The 18005-nt window shown below is 44.7% G+C and overlaps 1 protein-coding gene across 1 annotated transcript in view; it reads left to right on the forward strand.

Annotated features, from left to right (window-relative positions):
• The window catches only part of notch3 (notch receptor 3), a 32528-nt gene extending 15321 nt beyond the window's left edge, over positions 1-17207 (forward strand). The window contains exons 7-33 of the mRNA XM_053491411.1: positions 67-222; positions 427-612; positions 1575-1688; positions 3188-3301; positions 5580-5813; positions 6117-6227; positions 6317-6509; positions 6749-6894; positions 7219-7446; positions 7524-7676; positions 7879-8107; positions 8225-8426; positions 8539-8695; positions 8786-8970; positions 9062-9194; positions 9274-9528; positions 9622-9734; positions 9811-10340; positions 10749-11075; positions 11165-11316; positions 11414-11639; positions 11722-11812; positions 12108-12276; positions 12423-12727; positions 12983-13130; positions 13290-13387; positions 13491-17207. Of these exons, the coding sequence (XP_053347386.1) occupies positions 67-222; positions 427-612; positions 1575-1688; positions 3188-3301; positions 5580-5813; positions 6117-6227; positions 6317-6509; positions 6749-6894; positions 7219-7446; positions 7524-7676; positions 7879-8107; positions 8225-8426; positions 8539-8695; positions 8786-8970; positions 9062-9194; positions 9274-9528; positions 9622-9734; positions 9811-10340; positions 10749-11075; positions 11165-11316; positions 11414-11639; positions 11722-11812; positions 12108-12276; positions 12423-12727; positions 12983-13130; positions 13290-13387; positions 13491-14930 (6395 nt within the window). The 3' untranslated portion in view covers positions 14931-17207. The remainder of the gene's footprint in view (positions 1-66; positions 223-426; positions 613-1574; positions 1689-3187; positions 3302-5579; positions 5814-6116; positions 6228-6316; positions 6510-6748; positions 6895-7218; positions 7447-7523; positions 7677-7878; positions 8108-8224; positions 8427-8538; positions 8696-8785; positions 8971-9061; positions 9195-9273; positions 9529-9621; positions 9735-9810; positions 10341-10748; positions 11076-11164; positions 11317-11413; positions 11640-11721; positions 11813-12107; positions 12277-12422; positions 12728-12982; positions 13131-13289; positions 13388-13490) is intronic.
• Positions 17208-18005: the final 798 nt, after the last annotated feature.

Consider the following 18005-nt stretch of genomic DNA (forward strand, 5'->3'; position numbering starts at 1 on the left):
ACAGAGATGGTTTAACCCATCATTCCATCGTTTTATGTAATGAGCTATTCGGATTTCTTTCTGCAGGTCTGCTTTGCCACCTGGATGATGCCTGTGTCAGTAACCCCTGCAACGAAGGTGCAGTGTGTGACACCAACCCTCTGAACGGCCGTGCCATCTGCACATGCCCAGCTGGCTTCATCGGTGGGGCCTGTAACCAGGACATGGACGAGTGTTCCATCGGTAAGTCTGTAACCCCTCTGCCACCGTTACCATTTTGTTAAAGAAAAGAATCCATATGTTGGGCGATACCTACCAGCTCAATAAGGAAATGTTCAACTGCAGCTCTTGTAGAACTTATTTCTTATTTCACTTATTTCACTTGCTATTTTGTATTTCTTACTAAACCCTGCTCTAAAACCAATCAATAAACATGTATATTTTCAGGTGCCAACCCATGCGAGCACTTTGGAAAGTGCGTGAATACAGAGGGATCGTTCCAGTGCCAGTGTGGCCGTGGCTATACTGGCCCTCGCTGTGAGATCGACATCAATGAGTGCCTGTCCATGCCCTGCCAGAACGACGCCACCTGCCTTGACCGTATCGGCCAGTTCTCCTGTATCTGCATGCCTGGTACGCCCAAAGCCTTCACATCACATGCTCCAGAGCAGGCCTTATGTGGCAGTCATCAAAGTTAGAGGGAGCAATGAGTAATGCTAAGAAAGTATTACATAATAACCTCATTCGGGAAGCAATTTATGTGTTTGGGGAGGGGGGGGGGGTGGTCTAGTGGCGACCGTATGTCTTAGTATATGCTAGTAAAGGCATGTAAAAATCATGGGATAACAGACTGACATTCTAGGATTCCAACACACGCTCAGAGTTCCATGCTTAGCCATTACGTTCGTCCCATGGGTTTTAGGAATATACAAATGAGGGCTGGGAGTGTGAAGTCTATAGGCCTAGCAGAGAGCAAGCGGGGGGAGGAGAGTGTGCTGCATGATAATGAGCAGTGGAGTGGTGGGAATGAACGGCAACAATAGGGCCTCTCTGTGCTACTCTTCGTGCCCCTCGTGCACACAGAGAGAGAGCAAACTTTTTCCCATCGCTTTTCCCCCAACCCCCATCTCCCCCCGCCAGCACCCCCCCCCACCCCCCAAAAAAGGAAAAAAAAAACTTCTTTCATTTCCACAGACACCTCTTGCTCTTTTGCGTCCTCATCGTCAGCTGGTTCTGATTCCGTGCTTTTGTTGCTTGGTTCTGCTTCGTTTATGTTTGTAAAAGACAACACGGCCAAGCGTAAGGACGATAATTACGTGACATGCTTTCCAAACCACTTTGCTGTGTTTTTGACCTACATTGGCTTCCATGGTCCATAATCTTTATGGAGGACGAAGCAGGTCATAATCAATGTGGAGTGGTTCGGGTTTAATAAAGAAGCCACTGTTTGTAACGTCGTTACAAACAAAGGTTAGCAGAAGGATGAGATGCGGTGGGCAAAAGCACTCTGAATGTGGATGTCATGTCATTTAATCATTTAATCTGCAATCATGGTTGTTGGAGTAACAAGGCTTTTTGATCTCTGTTTCTGTTAGGCTACACTGGCACACACTGCGAGGTGGACATAGATGAGTGCGAGAGTAATCCCTGTGTCAATGATGGCATCTGTAGAGACCTGGTCAACGGTTTCACCTGCACCTGCCAGCCAGGTAAGAGAACAACCTGTACTTGTCAGAAATATTTCCCAAAGCGCCACTTGAGGAACGTATCAGTCAATTAATATAAGACTGGCGGAGCATCTTCTGCCAGCCTGATGGTGCTCTGTGTAATTACTCATAAGAGCGAGGCCTTCAGGGGCAGCAGGACTGTGTGCCACAACAAAGGCACCATTGTGCCCCCCTCCTCCCTCCTCTGCCCCCACTCATCTATAGGACAGAAGAAGGGGATATCTCTCTCTCTCTCTATGGTTTTTAGGGGGTAAGAGGGGGAACAGCAGCCCTGCTAATGAGATTCTTTTCCAGGTCCGCAATTTACATCTGGGGCAGACAACCCCCCCGTTGCACCCCCCATCTAGCTATTGAGTTGGTGGAGTTTGTGTGAGTACTGGGTTAGGACATAGAGGGGGGTTTTGGCGCATGAAGAAAACAATTCTAGTTGCTCCCCCCTCCCGCCTCCTTCTTCTAACCTTCTGCCCTAAGCATCACCACAGATCCCATCACAACACTGTTAATCAACATGGCTGCATTCTGCAGATGCAAAAATGGACATTTCCATGGGGCCCCAGCCTATAGGTTGCACTTACTCACCCCAAGCAGGTTTTCCCAGCCTTCGAATGCCAGCAAGTGATTAAAGCTCAGTGCATATCCCTCCCTAGCCACACCATTCTTAGAAACAGCAGAGTGAGTGCTGCAGAAATATGAGCCCAGTGCAAACACCCTTCTGGCTAGAATGTTTATTAGTATATGGCTGTGCATAAATTCCACACATTAAATTTAGTTACTTTGGATGAGAAGAGAAGGAGAACAAAAGCAGGTGGATTTGGTGTCCTGCCTTGTGCCTTGTGTTAACATCGTAAAAACAGCACTGTGTTTCGTTTCCAGGCAGTCAGGATTAGTCTAGGTAGCTGGATCAGTACCAGGATCTGTGTAAAGGTTATAGTGCGTTCTTAGGAACAAAAATGTTTTTGTTAAATATGAACTAAAAAAAGAGTATGTCCTGAATTACATTTCAACAAAATATTTACAAGAATGAAACTAAGAATTAATTTGTCAACTAGAAATTGCGGGAACTACACTAGAAACTTCTAGACATTTGGGGTGCTAGGAATGACCTACGTTTAAAGCATACCTACTGTGACTTTTTTATTAAAATGTCGCATCAACCATCCTACTTTTTGTCCTTGCATATTGTAAACCAGTTCCAGTGTGTTTAGAGAGGAATTTGTGTTAAGGAGTAGAATACCTTAAATTTGATCCCTACATAATCGGAACAGCTCTCAGTTTTGGACAGGTATTTAAAAGTTTGATCCAGACTCTTAAACACACTTTGGTTACTGCAAAATGTTTTTGCCATGGCTCCTGATTTATGCATTGTCCAGGCATTTCAGACCTAGACCAGGCACCTCTGCCCTCTGTAGCCAAGCGTAGCATGTACACTTGTCTACCTCTGCCTCACTGTGACCTCTGACCTTTGTGTTTGCCTGTCCCAGGCTTCACAGGCACCATGTGCCAGATCGACATCGACGAGTGTGCCAGCACGCCCTGCCAGAATGGAGCCAAGTGCATCGACAGGCCCAATGGATACGAGTGCCGTTGTGCAGAAGGTAAGCATCTGTGTGCATGTGTACCGGACATATTCTGAAGAATATCAGGGTATATTAGTTCCATGGACCTGGGCCAGGAAATGATTTTGAGTCTGAGCTCAAGGTCAGACATTATGCGGTCATGATCATCTCGACAGCAGGCTCTGACTCCCGCTCATCCCCCGCCCCTGCACCCTGGAATCACAGGGTCACCCAGGGCCAGCAGCTGCTGAGGATGGGGGTTACACTCTGCCTTCACCCCGACATCTGTTCATCTACATCGTACAATAACAGAGCGACACATTGCCGTATGGCATGGCCTCAAACATTCAGATCCGTCTAAAGGAATGCAGAGTCTGGATTTTGTACATACACGATATCCTTAATGAGGTCATGTGTGAATTTGTACAGTACACAGATGGATTTTATTGTAGTAAGCATTCTGAAAGGGAAATCATATCGGCTGTAGTCTAAAAGTCTAAATATTCATGCATTAAAGGAATGCATTAAAGCATGTAAATAAATAGATAAATAAATAAAATGACTTATAATATTGATTAATTTTGTTGCACAAGGAAGTGATACCGTTTTAATTTACATAAATGCAGTGTAGCACTACTGCTAAAGTTTGTCAACTCTAACAACTAAATATTTGATTTAATTCAAACTTTAAAGGATTTTTTACATTTTCTTACTTACATCACTTTATATAGTTTTATATTACATATAGTTTATATTGTATAGTATTATTAATATTATATAGCTTTATATTATAGTTTTATATAATAGATAATATTTTATATGTAATTATATTATAAATGAAACCCTATGCATATTGTCTAAGCGTAGCAGCTGCTTGGTATTCCGCTGGCTCGTGTTCCTGTTCTGGGTCGTCCCGTTAGCAGGGGTGCGAGGTATTGTCGCTGCGCTCTTCGGGACAAAAGCAGTTCTGTGAAGCCTGTGAAAGCTTTGCTCTCTCTCTCGCACTCTCTCTCATTCTGTGTCTCAGTCTCTTGCCCTTGGCTCCTTGCTGTAGCCTCTGCCTGACAACCTGTTGGCATGGAAACCACAGGAACCCGGGCGCCGCACTGTAGGACCTTTCACCAGACAGAGTGAGAGAGAAAGAAAAAAGGAAACGGGGAAAGTAGAAAGGAACTTTGGGGGGAAAAAGTGGGGTGGGGCGGTGGGGACATACAGAGAATGAGGAAAAGGATTGGAAGTTTTTGGAGTTTGAAAAAAAGAAGAATCTGGGAAAGAAGTAAAGGAACGAGAGAAAGAAAGGAAGTCTTCACGCTGTAGAACCAAACTGTGAATAGCAGCGACTGAATCGCTGAGACAGTGCGTGAAAACGCTGTAGTGCTGCAAGAAAAAGGGAAAGCAGAGCCTAAGACAGCTTGTTTCATGGAAGTGCTGAAGATGAGGTCACGTCTGAGTCGCCTCAGCCAGTCACCACAAAACTCCACTGAGGAAATCCACTCTGACGTACAGCCACAAAGCCCTCACACAGCCATAAACGACTAGAGTGCAAATGTGATACCTCAGCAGTGGACACATTGTACATTAGCCATTTTTATTAGCACATGTGAATGCTCTGCAATGTTTGCCTAGGCTCCTGTTTTGTTTGTCAAGAAGTAACTGAAATATTCAATGTGTGAATATATGTAGCCAGAAATCACATTTGTGTATTTTAACTTCCTCTAAGTGGAATTGGTCATGTCATTTAAACATACACTGTGACAATGAGTAAGCTAGCTAGCAAACCTACATTGTGACATTGTGTAAGCTACAGTAGATAGCAAACATGTAACCTAGCAGGATTAACTGAATTAGTGTTAGCTAGCTTTCAACATTATCTAACTTATAATGATATCTAATTAACTTAAATTAGAATATTAACCAAATTACCAAATTAACCTATTTATTCAGCTTTTTTTTTTTTTTTTTTTTTTTAGATGTTTGTCATTTAAAGGCTAACAAGAAAAATACAAGTTACAAGTTAGCTAAAGGCAATGAACATAGCATGATTTGGTCTTAAAATGTTACCTGTCTAAGGTATATAACATTTTATTTGAAATGATGTATAGGCTAGTTAGCTAGTTAAATAATTTATACTGGCTTAATATAATGTTAATATATAATTGCCTTCTGTCCTTATTAAGCAATATCAGACTGCTTAGCAAATCTTAATAAGGCTGTAAATGTATGTTTGATGTTTAAATTACTTTAATTAAGCTAGCTAGCTATCAGTTTCAACTAGCATGTCTGACTGACTGCACTAAATGTCTTTTGCCATCTCCAGGGTTTGAGGGTAGACTCTGCGAAAGCAACATCGATAACTGCCAGCCCGACCCGTGCCACCATGGCACCTGTATAGACGGCATCGCCAGCTACACCTGCAACTGCGTGCCAGGTTACACTGGATACCGGTGCGAGAACCAACTCAATGAGTGCCATAGTAACCCCTGTCAAAACGGTGGAAAGTGCGTGGACCTGGTCAACAAATACATCTGCCAATGCCAGCATGGCACCTCAGGTAGGGAATACCATTTATTCCTTAAGTGTATATGGTAATCAAATTTTGATTTCTGATTAACTATTTCCATTTCAAACACTTTTAACCATTTCACAGATTTTAAATCCTGCTAAATGCTGGTATTTAAGAAAGGTGCCAGTATCCATATCTCTGAAAGTAGCATACCTTGTAGTAGTGTCTCTTACCTTTCTGTGTGCAGAGCACTTCAGTAGTTGTTGTCGCTTACTTATCTGCTTCAATCAGTCATTTTTATGGCATCCATCAGTCTTGTAAACAATATTATATAATAATATTTGCATGCAGGCACCAATTGTGAAATCAACTTTGATGACTGTGCCAGCAACCCATGCGACTATGGGATCTGCAAGGATGGCATAAACCGTTACGACTGTGTATGCAAACCTGGCTTTACTGGTAAGTCTACTGTGAGATCGATTTTTTCATTTTTTTTATTCTGCTGTGACTCAGAAAACGTGAAAGATATGAGGACATTTTCTGTTTAGGTCCGAAGTGTAACGTGGAGTTGGATGAGTGCTCGTCAAACCCTTGCCGCAACGGAGGCACTTGCGTGGACGAGGAGAATGGGTTCCGCTGTCTGTGTCCTGCGGGTTTCCATGAACCATACTGCTACTCTCATGTAGATGTGTGCAGCAATAGCCCGTGTGCGCATGGAACCTGCAGGGAAGATCCTAACGGGTACTGATCCTTTTATATTAAAATAACTTGGCATACTACCGCTGTTTTCGATACAGTTTTAGTTCATTTATTATGAATTCTGTTTTTCTACCCTTGCAATCACTGTAGTAATGTCTCGTACAGCTTAACAGTGCTAATGTTTCTAGTTTGCAACACATTTCACCATGTTCTCATTTTTGGTCAAACTATTCACACAGACACGCGAAGAGTAAATGTTCCTTATGACTTGGATCTTGCAGGTACCGCTGTGATTGTGAGCCTGGGTGGACAGGAAAGAACTGTGATCTGGACCGCAATGACTGTCTGCCCAGCCCGTGTCTGAATGGTGGCACCTGTGTCGATCAGCTGAACGGTTTCACCTGTAAATGTCGTCAGGGCTTTAGAGGTGAGCGTATGAAGCTGTGTTCGGCTGCAGTTTTTTTTTTTTTGTTCAGACAGAAAATTACATAAGAAATTATATTAACATCATAATGTGTTAAAATTGTTCAGCCTTTCTAAGAAACTTCGCTCCTAAACTCAGACAGCCAGCCTGCCTTGTGAATACAAAAGCGCCCTAGGATCCTGTGTGAATTCCATTAGCTCTGAGGGATTAAAATGTCTGCTTGTGACAGCTCTGAAGAGCTGAGCAATATCGCCTCCTGCTGGACAGTTTAATACACTGCATGTGGATGTGACCTTTAATGATTTCTCTTATCCATATCTTTTCCAGGTAATCTATGTCAGGATAACATCAACGAGTGTGCGTCTAGCCCCTGTCTGAATCACGGCACCTGCGTGGACGGCATAGCAAGTTTCACCTGCCGGTGCGAGCCACCTTACAGCGGGCCTACCTGTGCAGAGGAGCCGTGCTCGCCCAACCCTTGTGCCAACAACGCTGCATGCATTCACTCTCGCGATTATCTTGGCTACAAGTGCACCTGCCCGCCCGGATGGCAAGGTATGTCCGATGAACGGTGATGATGTCAGAGTTTCTCTTCTGCATGCGGTTTCCTAATTCATGTCTTGTCTCTGCAGGCCAGCTATGTACCATTGACGTGAATGAGTGCAGTTCTAACCCATGCAAGAACCGCGGCACCTGTTCCAACACGCTCGGCGGATATGTGTGCTCCTGCCGCAACGGCTACACGGGACCTAACTGTGAAACTGACATCAATGACTGTCTGCCAAGTGAGTACAGCTTGTACAGAGTGTCTCCTTTGCCTCCACAGTCTTAATAATGATTAGGTCATAGGTTAAGAAGCATTTTTTTAAAGCAGTATTTACATTATGTCTGACGCGAATATCTGTGTTGTGTTTAATTCACCTTAGAAATTTTTTCCTGACTTTTTAATGTCCTTCCTGGAGTTGATTTCTTTTTGTTCATCCTCAGATCCATGTCTCAGTGGAGGCTCCTGCACAGACGGCATTAACACTTTCTACTGCACCTGCCTGCCTGGCTTTACAGGCCCACGTTGCGCCATTGAGGTGAATGAGTGCCAGAGCGTCCCCTGCAAAAACGGAGGCACTTGCACTGACTACGTCAACAGCTACACTTGCACGTGCAAACCAGGCTTTACCGGCCTCCACTGTGAGACCAACATACCTGACTGCACAGAGAGGTGGGACGAACACCTCAGATATCATTGTTTTAATAGCTTATATGAACCTAAATTACTTCCTGGAGATTTTTAAATCTCATTGAGTTCTGACTGATCTGGTTCCTGTGCATCTTGCAGTTCTTGCTTTAATGGTGGAACATGTGTGGACAAGATCAACGGCTTTTCCTGCATGTGCCGCTCCGGGTTCACCGGTGAGCACTGCCAGAAAGAGGTGAACGAATGCGACTCACAGCCCTGTTTCAACGGAGGAGTGTGTCACGATGGTGTAAAGACGTTTCACTGCTCCTGCCCCAAAGGATACACTGGCAACCGCTGTCAGGTACCGATAAACCTACTACACAAGAAATTTGTCTTAATAACAAAAACTTAAAGCTTTTTTTGCAGTCAACCTTCACCTGTAAATGATGTTTTATTTAACGCTTGCTGCACAGATGCCTGTGGAGTGGTGTAGGCGCTCAAACCCGTGTCAGAACGGTGGCCGGTGCAGATCCAAGGACGGTTCATTCACCTGCGACTGTGTGGGAAGCTGGTCTGGACGCTACTGTGACATCCCGGGAGTCTCCTGTGAGGTGGCAGCTTTCCAAAGAGGTATGTGATCAGACATCAGGGGGACACTTGAAGTGTCATTATTTCAACGAGTTCTTGTCAATAACTCCATTCCATCATTTTGTGTTGTAGGTCTTCAGACAGATGATCTTTGCGATCACGGTGGTCACTGCGTTAACACCGGAAACACACACTACTGCAAGTGTCCGATGGATTACACAGGCAGCTACTGTGAGAGTCAGGTGGACCACTGTGAGGACAAACCATGCCTCAATGGTGCCACCTGTAGAGGCTATGTGGGAGGATACACGTGTGATGTGAGTACTGGTAGCTTGAATAGCTTGATCAACAAATGGTATAACTGTCGATTCGATAATTCACACACTTACCTCATTGTCTCCATGTTAGTGTTTGGCAGGGTATGATGGACAGAACTGTGAGAGGGAGATCGATGAGTGCCGCTCTTATCCATGTCAAAACGGAGGAACCTGCATCGACCTGGTGGGCCACTACATCTGCTCCTGCCCTCCTGGCACAAGGGGTAGGTTAGATCATTTTTGTTTCACGTCACCATCAGGTAGTACTTTAGTGCGCATTCTAATGTTTAATCCTCTACCCAGGTGTCTTGTGTGAAATAAACGAGGACGACTGTGCCACACCGTCATGGCCCCGTGGCACACCGAAGTGCCAGAACAACGGCACCTGTGTTGACCGGGTGGGTGGATACCGCTGCAACTGTCCTCCTGGGTTCACCGGAGACCGCTGTGAAGGCGACATTAACGAGTGCCGCTCGAACCCATGCAACCCGGCTAACAGTCTGGACTGTATCCAGCTGCCAAACGATTACCAGTGCGTCTGCAAGTCTGGCTTCACAGGTGAGACAGAAAGTCATCAGTCAGTCTTAAGAATAAGTGTAGTGAAGATATGGACAGATGTTAATAAAAATGGTTTGTTCTTGTGCATGGCAGGACAAGGATGTCAAAACAGGTTCGGAGTGTGCGATTCTCAGCCCTGTAAAAATGGTGGCGTGTGCTCAATGTTCAGCAGCTCCCCACTAGGATACAGTTGCACCTGTCAGCTGGTAAGTGCCCGCCCTCAACTTCATACTAGTCATGCTTAGAATGCTTAGATTTCTAAAAATTCTTTGTGCATTTCAGGGCTACGCCGGGTTGAACTGCGAGCGCAGTATGTCCTGCCGTGAGCTCTCCTGCTATAACGGCGGTAGCTGCACCCAGACACAGCGTGGCGCCCGCTGCTCATGTCCACATGGCTATGCAGGTACGCAGTGCCAGGAGCGTGCTAACGAGAGCTGCTTCTCCAAGCCATGTCGCAATGGAGGCACTTGTAGAGAAGAGCCTTCCTTCCCCTTCTTCAGCTGTCAATGCCTGTCAGGCTGGCGAGGAAAGCGTTGTGAGCTGGAATCTCGAATAATGGAGATCCCAGTGCCCATCTGTCCGCTGCCTGACTGCCATGAAAAGGCCAATGACAGCGTATGTGACAAGGAGTGCAACTCGTTTGCTTGCCACTGGGATGGCGGAGACTGCTCGCTGGCCGTAAACCCGTGGGCACACTGCACTGACCTGAGCTGCTGGCGTGCCTTTAACAACAGCCAGTGTGATGAAACATGCAACACGGCCGAATGCCTCTACGATAACTTTGACTGCAAGAGCAAAGAAAAAGTCTGCAAGTAAGAATCTGTTGCCTGTCTTCTGAAAGTGGACTTTGTGGTCCCCCAGCAAGTATAGCCAGGGACTTTTAGCTACAGCAGTGGAAATCACAATTAGTTATTATCACAGTTAGTTATTATCGAGTTATTATAGTTATTTAATATTGTTATTATTATAGCTTACTTAACTGGTCAATTCAATTGAACAGAATTAATCCAAACCTAAATTACTCAAAAAAAAATTGAGCCTATAATTTAAGTTCTTGGGAAAGTTCAGAAATAGATGGATTTATGGCTTAAATAAATATTCATGTTCATGAAATAACGTGTGGATACTTTTTGCATATAACACATTCAAGCTGTATCAGTTCTAGCTTAAAAACCCAAAAGAGTTCTCTGTTTTTAACCTTTTCTGCATCTCACCCCCAGCCCCATCTACGAGACGTACTGCATGGACCACTACGCTGACGGCCGCTGCGATCAGGGCTGTAATAATGAAGAGTGCGGCTGGGACGGTTTGGACTGTGCTAGAACAGTTCCAGAAGAGTTGGCCAGCGGCGTGCTGGTCATCGTGGTGCTCTTGCCGCCTGACGAGTTACTCCGCACAGGCACAGCTTTCCTACAGAAGCTCAGTAGCATCCTGCGCACGTCCCTTCGCTTCAGACTTGACCACAACGGAGAGGCCATGATCAAGCCTTACACACGGCGTGAGGCACGACTCAAGCGGGAGCTCCAACCTCATAATGAGGTCATTGGGTGAGCACTTTAGCAGATAGACACACATTAGTTCACAGTTTTTTTTCTTGTGTGTCTGGTTTCACTAACAATGCATGTTTTTTGTGCAGATCAATCGTGTATTTGGAGATCGATAACCGTCTGTGCTCCCAGGACTCGGATAACTGTTTCCCCACAGCTGAAAGTGCAGCAGATTATCTGGGAGCTCTTTCTGCTCGGGAAATGCTGGGGAAATTCCCTTATCCACTCAAAGAAGTCCGCAGTAAGACGTGTACAGTATTCACTTTTTAAAGGGAAAAAAATATATGGGCTTGAAGTTCCTTTTTCCATCCTGAATAATCCTTGTGTCTGTTTCTCAGGTGAGTTTATACCCGACCCGGGTGATCTGCCTAAATGGGGCAAGGTGCTTCTAGTAGGTGTTGCGACGCTCTTTCTGATGGTCATCGTGGTGGTGGGAATGCTGATCGCTAGACGTAAACGTGAACACAGCACACTCTGGTTCCCAGAAGGCTTCTTCCTTAAGAAAGACACCAGCAGTAACAAGAACCGCAGAGAACCTGTAGGACAGGACGCTCTAGGCATGAAGTGAGTGCTTATTCCACTCTTAATAGCACTGATATTGAACATTTTTCAAACAGAGGTTATTAAGGTGTACTTTGTCTTTCAGGCACATGCCAAAGACAGTGGAAGAGTCCTTACTGGGAGACCACAGTGACCAGTGGATAGACACAGACTGTCCTGAGGCCAAGAGACTGAAGGTGAGACCTTGTTTCCTTCCTCAGTCAGAGAAAAGTAGGTCATACTATAATTACAGCCTCAGATCAAAATAATTTAAATTTTATTTAGAAATGTTTAAAGACATGAAAAGTCCAGAATTGTATGTATTGTTTTCATTTAGTTGACTTAATACAATGGGAAGGAATCGAACTAGAAACCAAACCCTCAGAACTGTGTATAAAAGCTGCTTATGGGAAGCAGTAACAAAAATGTCAACAACATCGTGAGTTAATTTGTGTATCCCTGTGTGTGTGTGTGTGTGTGTGTGTAATACAGGTGGAGGAGCCGAGTATTCTCTCAGACAGTGAGGACGCCGTTGACAGCAGGCAGTGGACACAGCACCACCTGGCAGCAGCAGACATCCGTATGCCCCCATCCATGGCTCTCACCCCACCACAGGGTGAATTTGACAGCGATTGCATGGACGTTAACGTACGGGGACCAGGTACGGCAGCAGTGTTCAATTCATCAGTAGAACCTGTAAAACCATTTGTATCACAGACATTCAACACAACATTAAATTAACCTATATTTCTGACAATACGTCCTAAAATAGATTAACTGACCATGTGTGTGTATGTGTGTATCTAGATGGCTTTACTCCACTGATGCTGGCTTCGTTCTGCGGTGGAGGACTAGAGCAGGAAGTGGCCGAGGAGGATGACTCAGAAGAGTCTTCAGCTAACATTATATCAGACCTCATCTACCAGGGGGCATCATTGGGTGCCCAGACGGACCGGACCGGAGAAACAGCTCTTCACTTAGCTGCCCGCTATGCTCGTGCTGATGCTGCTAAACGCCTCCTGGACGCAGGGGCCGATGCCAACGCACAGGACAATACGGGTCGCACACCTCTGCACGCTGCTGTCGCTGCTGATGCTCAGGGCGTTTTCCAGGTACAGCATTTCGCCTTTGGTATTGTGTTTAAATGTCGATTGGGGGTAAAGTACGAAAAGAAGGACTTGTCAAAACACTGAATCTGCCATTAATGCACAGAAAGGACAAGTGTATATGTTTATAGGCATTAACTCGTAATCTCAGATGAGGGTATAATCAGGAAATTAGTATCTTTTACATGTATTAAATCTTTCACACTAAGTCTAAAGATGTCTTGTTCTCCAGACAAATATGGTGTCCACATTTCTTTTCAGATTTTAATCAGGACACGGGCGACAGATTTGGATTCACGCATGTACGACGGCTCCACAGCTCTGATCTTGGCCGCTCGGTTGGCGGTAGAGGGAATGGTGGAGGAGCTCATCACCTGCCATGCCGATGTTAACGCTGTTGATGAGCTCGGTAAGTACACTTTAGTAAGAAAGAATGCTGTTTCAACTGTCTTTATTTATTGCATTGTATATTCTATACAGGTGTTTTGAAAAGGCTTTAAAGTTGTTTATTTTAAGTAGGTCATAACAGCATTGGGTTTGAGATGTTCATGTTTGTGTCCTCTTTTAGGTAAATCTGCATTGCACTGGGCTGCAGCTGTGAATAATGTTGAAGCCACTATCGCCTTGTTAAAAAATGGAGCCAATAAAGACATGCAGGACCTAAAGGTAGAATAGTTGCATGATCTCTTTAGCCATAAATAGGCTTTTAGCTTTTCCATACATGATTTTTTTTTTCAATTATTTAACTCAAATGTGACTTGTTCTTCAGGAGGAGACGCCACTCTTCTTGGCTGCAAGGGAGGGCAGCTGTGAGGCAGTGAAGGTCCTGTTGGCCCACTTCGCTAACCGTGAAATTACAGACCACATGGACAGACTGCCTCGTGACATTGCTCAGGAGCGCATGCACCACGACATCGTTCAGCTACTGGATGAGTACAACACTGTGCGCAGCCCGCAGAGCCACGCTGGCACAGGACACCACCTAGCAGGAGGCCATGCTCTCTCGCCCCTCATGTGTCCACCGGGTAATTTCCTGCCCAGTCTGAAAAACACACCACAGGGCAAGAAGAACCGCCGGCCAGGTGCTAAAGGAATAGGCGGACAGCATGGGAACAGTCTAAAGGATGCCGCAAAGGCACGAAACAAGAAGCTGACGCTGGACATGCAGAGTGCATTGCTGGACAGTTCAGTGACGCTATCGCCTGTGGACTCGCTGGACTCGCCACGTGGTGGTGCCAGTAACGCTGGCTATGTCACAAACCCAGCCTCTCCAGCTGCTATGCCCTCTCCAGGGATCTTCCACTCAGTGCCCAATACTCCAATGGTGCACAGTGGTATGATGGATGCTGGTGGTCCTTTCACAGTTTCTTTAGCCGGATTGAACGAGCTGAGTCAAGCCACCCACACCTACGCTCTCAACCCTGGGCAGATGAGCCTGGGCATGGGATTGGTAAGCCCAGTGAGCGTACCGTTTGACTGGCACAGCCGTGCCCCACAGACCCCACAGTGTCCTCAGCCCATGGTGAACTTGGTGCACCCAGGAACACCAGGAGCGATGCAGCCTGCCGCTGTACTCATGCACCAGCAGCAGGTTTTCCGCAACACCCAGCAGCCCATGTTGCAGCCTACGCCAGTGTCCAGTACGCCCACTATCAGCCCTGTCAAACTGCCTTCGATCGCAGAACAGCAGCAACAACAGCAGCTCCATGCTCACGGCCTGACCAACCAACAGGCCCTGTTGAGCTTGGGTGCCTCGACACCCCCCACTCCGCAGCCTCCTCAAACCTTCTACCAGCAACCGCAGCAGAGTCAGGCACAATCCCAGCAGCCCCAGCAGCAGCAGCCGCCCCAAACCCCTGCTGTCTCACAGAGCCAGACTGCTCCTCCACAAGTCTCCCAGGCTCCCCCAGTGCAGGCCAGCAGCAGCACCACAAGCGCAGGATTGGAGGATTACCCCACACCTCCTTCTCAAAGTAGCTACACCTCCGCCATTGACGCTACACCCAAGCATTACCTGCACGTGCCAAACGAGCACCCCTACCTGACCCCATCTCCTGAGTCTCCAGAGGCATGGTCAAGTCCTTCCCCGCACTGCGTTTCCGATTGGTCTGACTCCACCCCAAGTCCGACAGTCTCAGCCCCTGCCTCTTCTCACACCCAAATTCCTCACACTTCTGAAGCCAGTGGAAAGATGCAAGTGTTCGCGTGAGCAGAACTTCAGGAAGGAGTGTCTCTCGTTTAAAAAAAAAAATAAAATCTGTCAGCCCGTTTCCAAGATTTTAATTGGATGAGGATTGACTTGGCGTTTGCTAATTGGACAGTCTGCCGGGTGTCGTCTGCAGAGAAAACAAGTAAAGGGAAAATTGTGTTGTCTTAAAAAGAAAAGACAATTAATGAAGTAAGACGTTCTGTCACAGATGGACTTGTGTGTGTGTATGTTTTTTTTATTATTATTAAAAAATTATATGAAGAAGAAAAACCACGTCTTTCATTTCAAAGACTTGGGGACGCTTTTCCTGACACTAACAAACTTTTTTTAAAAGTAGATTAAGAGAAAAGTTGAAGGAAAAATCCTTTCTTTCTTTCCTTTTTTTATTTATTGTCTCAAAAACTGCATTCCTCTAAAACTGCCTTGTGGGTGTCCTGTGGCTCTGTCTGTCTCCGCTTCTTACAGCTGTTACGCTCACAACAGAAGCTCATGATTAGTTGCTTACATCCTTTTCCCTCCGTCTACCACTGAAGTCACTTACAGAAAGACAGAAAGAGCTGGACATGTCACCTTTTTATGTGGTATTATTTATTTAGGCCAGTGTTACTCCACCAAATTTGGCGTCACAGATTACCTAGCCATGTTGAAATTGTTAAGTTAGTGATATATTTTTTATTTGATGAACTGACCTACAGTGAACTGATACATTCCGTAGGAGTACTATCTATCTATCTATATATCTATCTATCTATGTGGGGCAATAATGTCGAAAGGCATTTCTGAAGCACTTCTAAGGCCGAGCGTGTAAGATTTAAATTGATAGCTGCTGTGTGGGGAATTTTATCGCTTATAATAAAGTACGGCAGCGTTCAAGTGTTAATTTCGATTGAGCCTAGCCCACAAAGGGGCCGTTTTCTCATTTACTTCCTTTAGCTTTCGTTCCAAGGTCACTTGTATGTTAACTCGGCTGCCCTTTTAGTCTGTGTTTTTTTTGTTTTTTGTTTTCTTTGGGGTTGTAAAAGTTTTATTTTTGATGTTTTTAATGCTTTTTTAAAATTCTGTTCCTTATAACCTTGGTTACCTTTGGGACATCACTATGACGTGATAAGCTGTGTTTTTATAGGCTGCTGCTTCCTGTCGCTTCACGGTGACGCCTCTATATCACTGCCAACCAGAGCCCTTCATTTCACACAATTCCAGCTTCTTAACTCGACCAGAAGAACCTCCTCAGTTAGCTTGTGACCCCTGGTCCATTTTTTGCTTTTTTTTTTTGTTTTTGTCCTATCGCTTAATTTTCATAGGGTCCGATCATATTCATGGCCGACATGTCGTGTTAGTCATGTAAACTCTGCGTATGTATCCATGTACGAATCAGGGGTGTGTCAAGGTCCGAAGAGGTGGCTAGTGGGCTGCTAGCGCTCTGTCACTCCTCAGGGAGGTGTTATATAGCATGCAGTGTAGTCTGCATATCTAGCAGCCTTCACCCAGTCGGGCCTGGAGGATGGCGTCTGCCCTGCGTGGCCTGAACGCGCGCCAATGGAGTGAACGCTGCTATGTAGTGCTGCCCCCTGCTGTCAGCTGCAGGTACAGGCGCTTATTTCTCTGTAAAATCTCATCCCAAGTGTAAGATCTAGTTCTGTTCTATTCATGTTTTTGAAACCAAATTTCGATTCTTGTTTTATTAAATTTTTTTTTGGGAGATTTTTTTTGTATTCATCCTTCCATAACAAAAAAAAAAGAAAACAGGCTTCATTTCAACACGCTGAGTGAATAGCGTGTTTAATGGGTTTGGAAATGTATTTGTTAAATCTATCAGGATTTTTTTTTTTTTATTTAAATCCTAATCATTTAAAGACATTTTTTTCAGGCCTTCCGTCATGTCTCAGTCTTCCTCAGCGCTCTGGATATTTTGAAATTTCAGCATTTTCTTTTGTACATACGGTTGTCTCGATTAGGTCTGTGTGTAAGAGAAGTCTAATGTTTCTAAAAAAATGATTATGTACTAAAAAAAAGACAAAAAGTAAATGTACCTTCTATTAGCTTTTTTTTTGTTCATTTTTTTATTTTGTTTAAACGAGGATGTGACTGATTATATATTGGTCTTGCATTACTAGAACAGCCATAGATATATTTTTTTCTGTGTTTATTATTAATTCCTATACTTGTTTAAAAGTAGTTTAAATATCATTGTATATAAACACTTTTTTCACATTGTTTCTTTCTACAGGCATAAAGTTGTAAAATAAGTTACTTCTAATAAAACAGTAGGGAACTACATTTCTGTTGCGTGTCTTTTCTTGTGCGCTTTCACACTTCTACACCGCTCTCTTTCATAACGTGTCCTGCTTGTACTGCAGAAAGGGTATTAACGTAAAAAAAAGAAATCAATCTAGAATTAAAGTTGTTTTTAATATTAGTATTATTTTAATCTGCTGTCCTTGTGCTTTCACTGAGATTTAGACATTTACGTCACCACCCTGAGGGTGGCAAAGAGCATGGGAGGTGTCCCATTTTTACCCATTATTTCCTAATAGAGGTCTGACTAGACACGCCTAGGCACTTCTGCACTTAGTCACTATTTCTGTTTCTGTTCCGCCCATATTTTAACTTGGCTAATCCTCTGTCATTTCCTGCATATTAGAAAAAAAACAACACTTGTCTTTTAAAGTCATGCCTTGGATGCTGTTTTATTAATGTCAATATTCCTAGTCCTCCTCTGAAGGAAGCGTAAGAATCCAAGGATGGCGTTAAACACACGCCCATGCTGGAATATTATGCCATAAAAGGCATCTAGAGGCAAGCATCTTGTACGGTTTGCATGCTCCATTGAGGTCATGGGCGTGTCAGTCTGGTAACATTAACGGACGGTCTTTGTATATGATCAGCTGGACTGTTTACTGCAACAGTACAGAGGTTCAGAATTACAGTTAAACATCTGCCAGAATGAGGAAAACACATTTCTTAAGTAAGGAAGCCTTTTAGGTCAAGTTTAATGCTTCCTTGGAGACCTTCCTCTCAAACTCTGTCATCACACCAATCCACCAAAGTCATCCTGCAGATCATTTGACGAGATCA

This window comes from Clarias gariepinus, chromosome 3 (assembly GCF_024256425.1).
Source record: "Clarias gariepinus isolate MV-2021 ecotype Netherlands chromosome 3, CGAR_prim_01v2, whole genome shotgun sequence".
NCBI classification, from domain to species: domain Eukaryota; kingdom Metazoa; phylum Chordata; class Actinopteri; order Siluriformes; family Clariidae; genus Clarias; species Clarias gariepinus.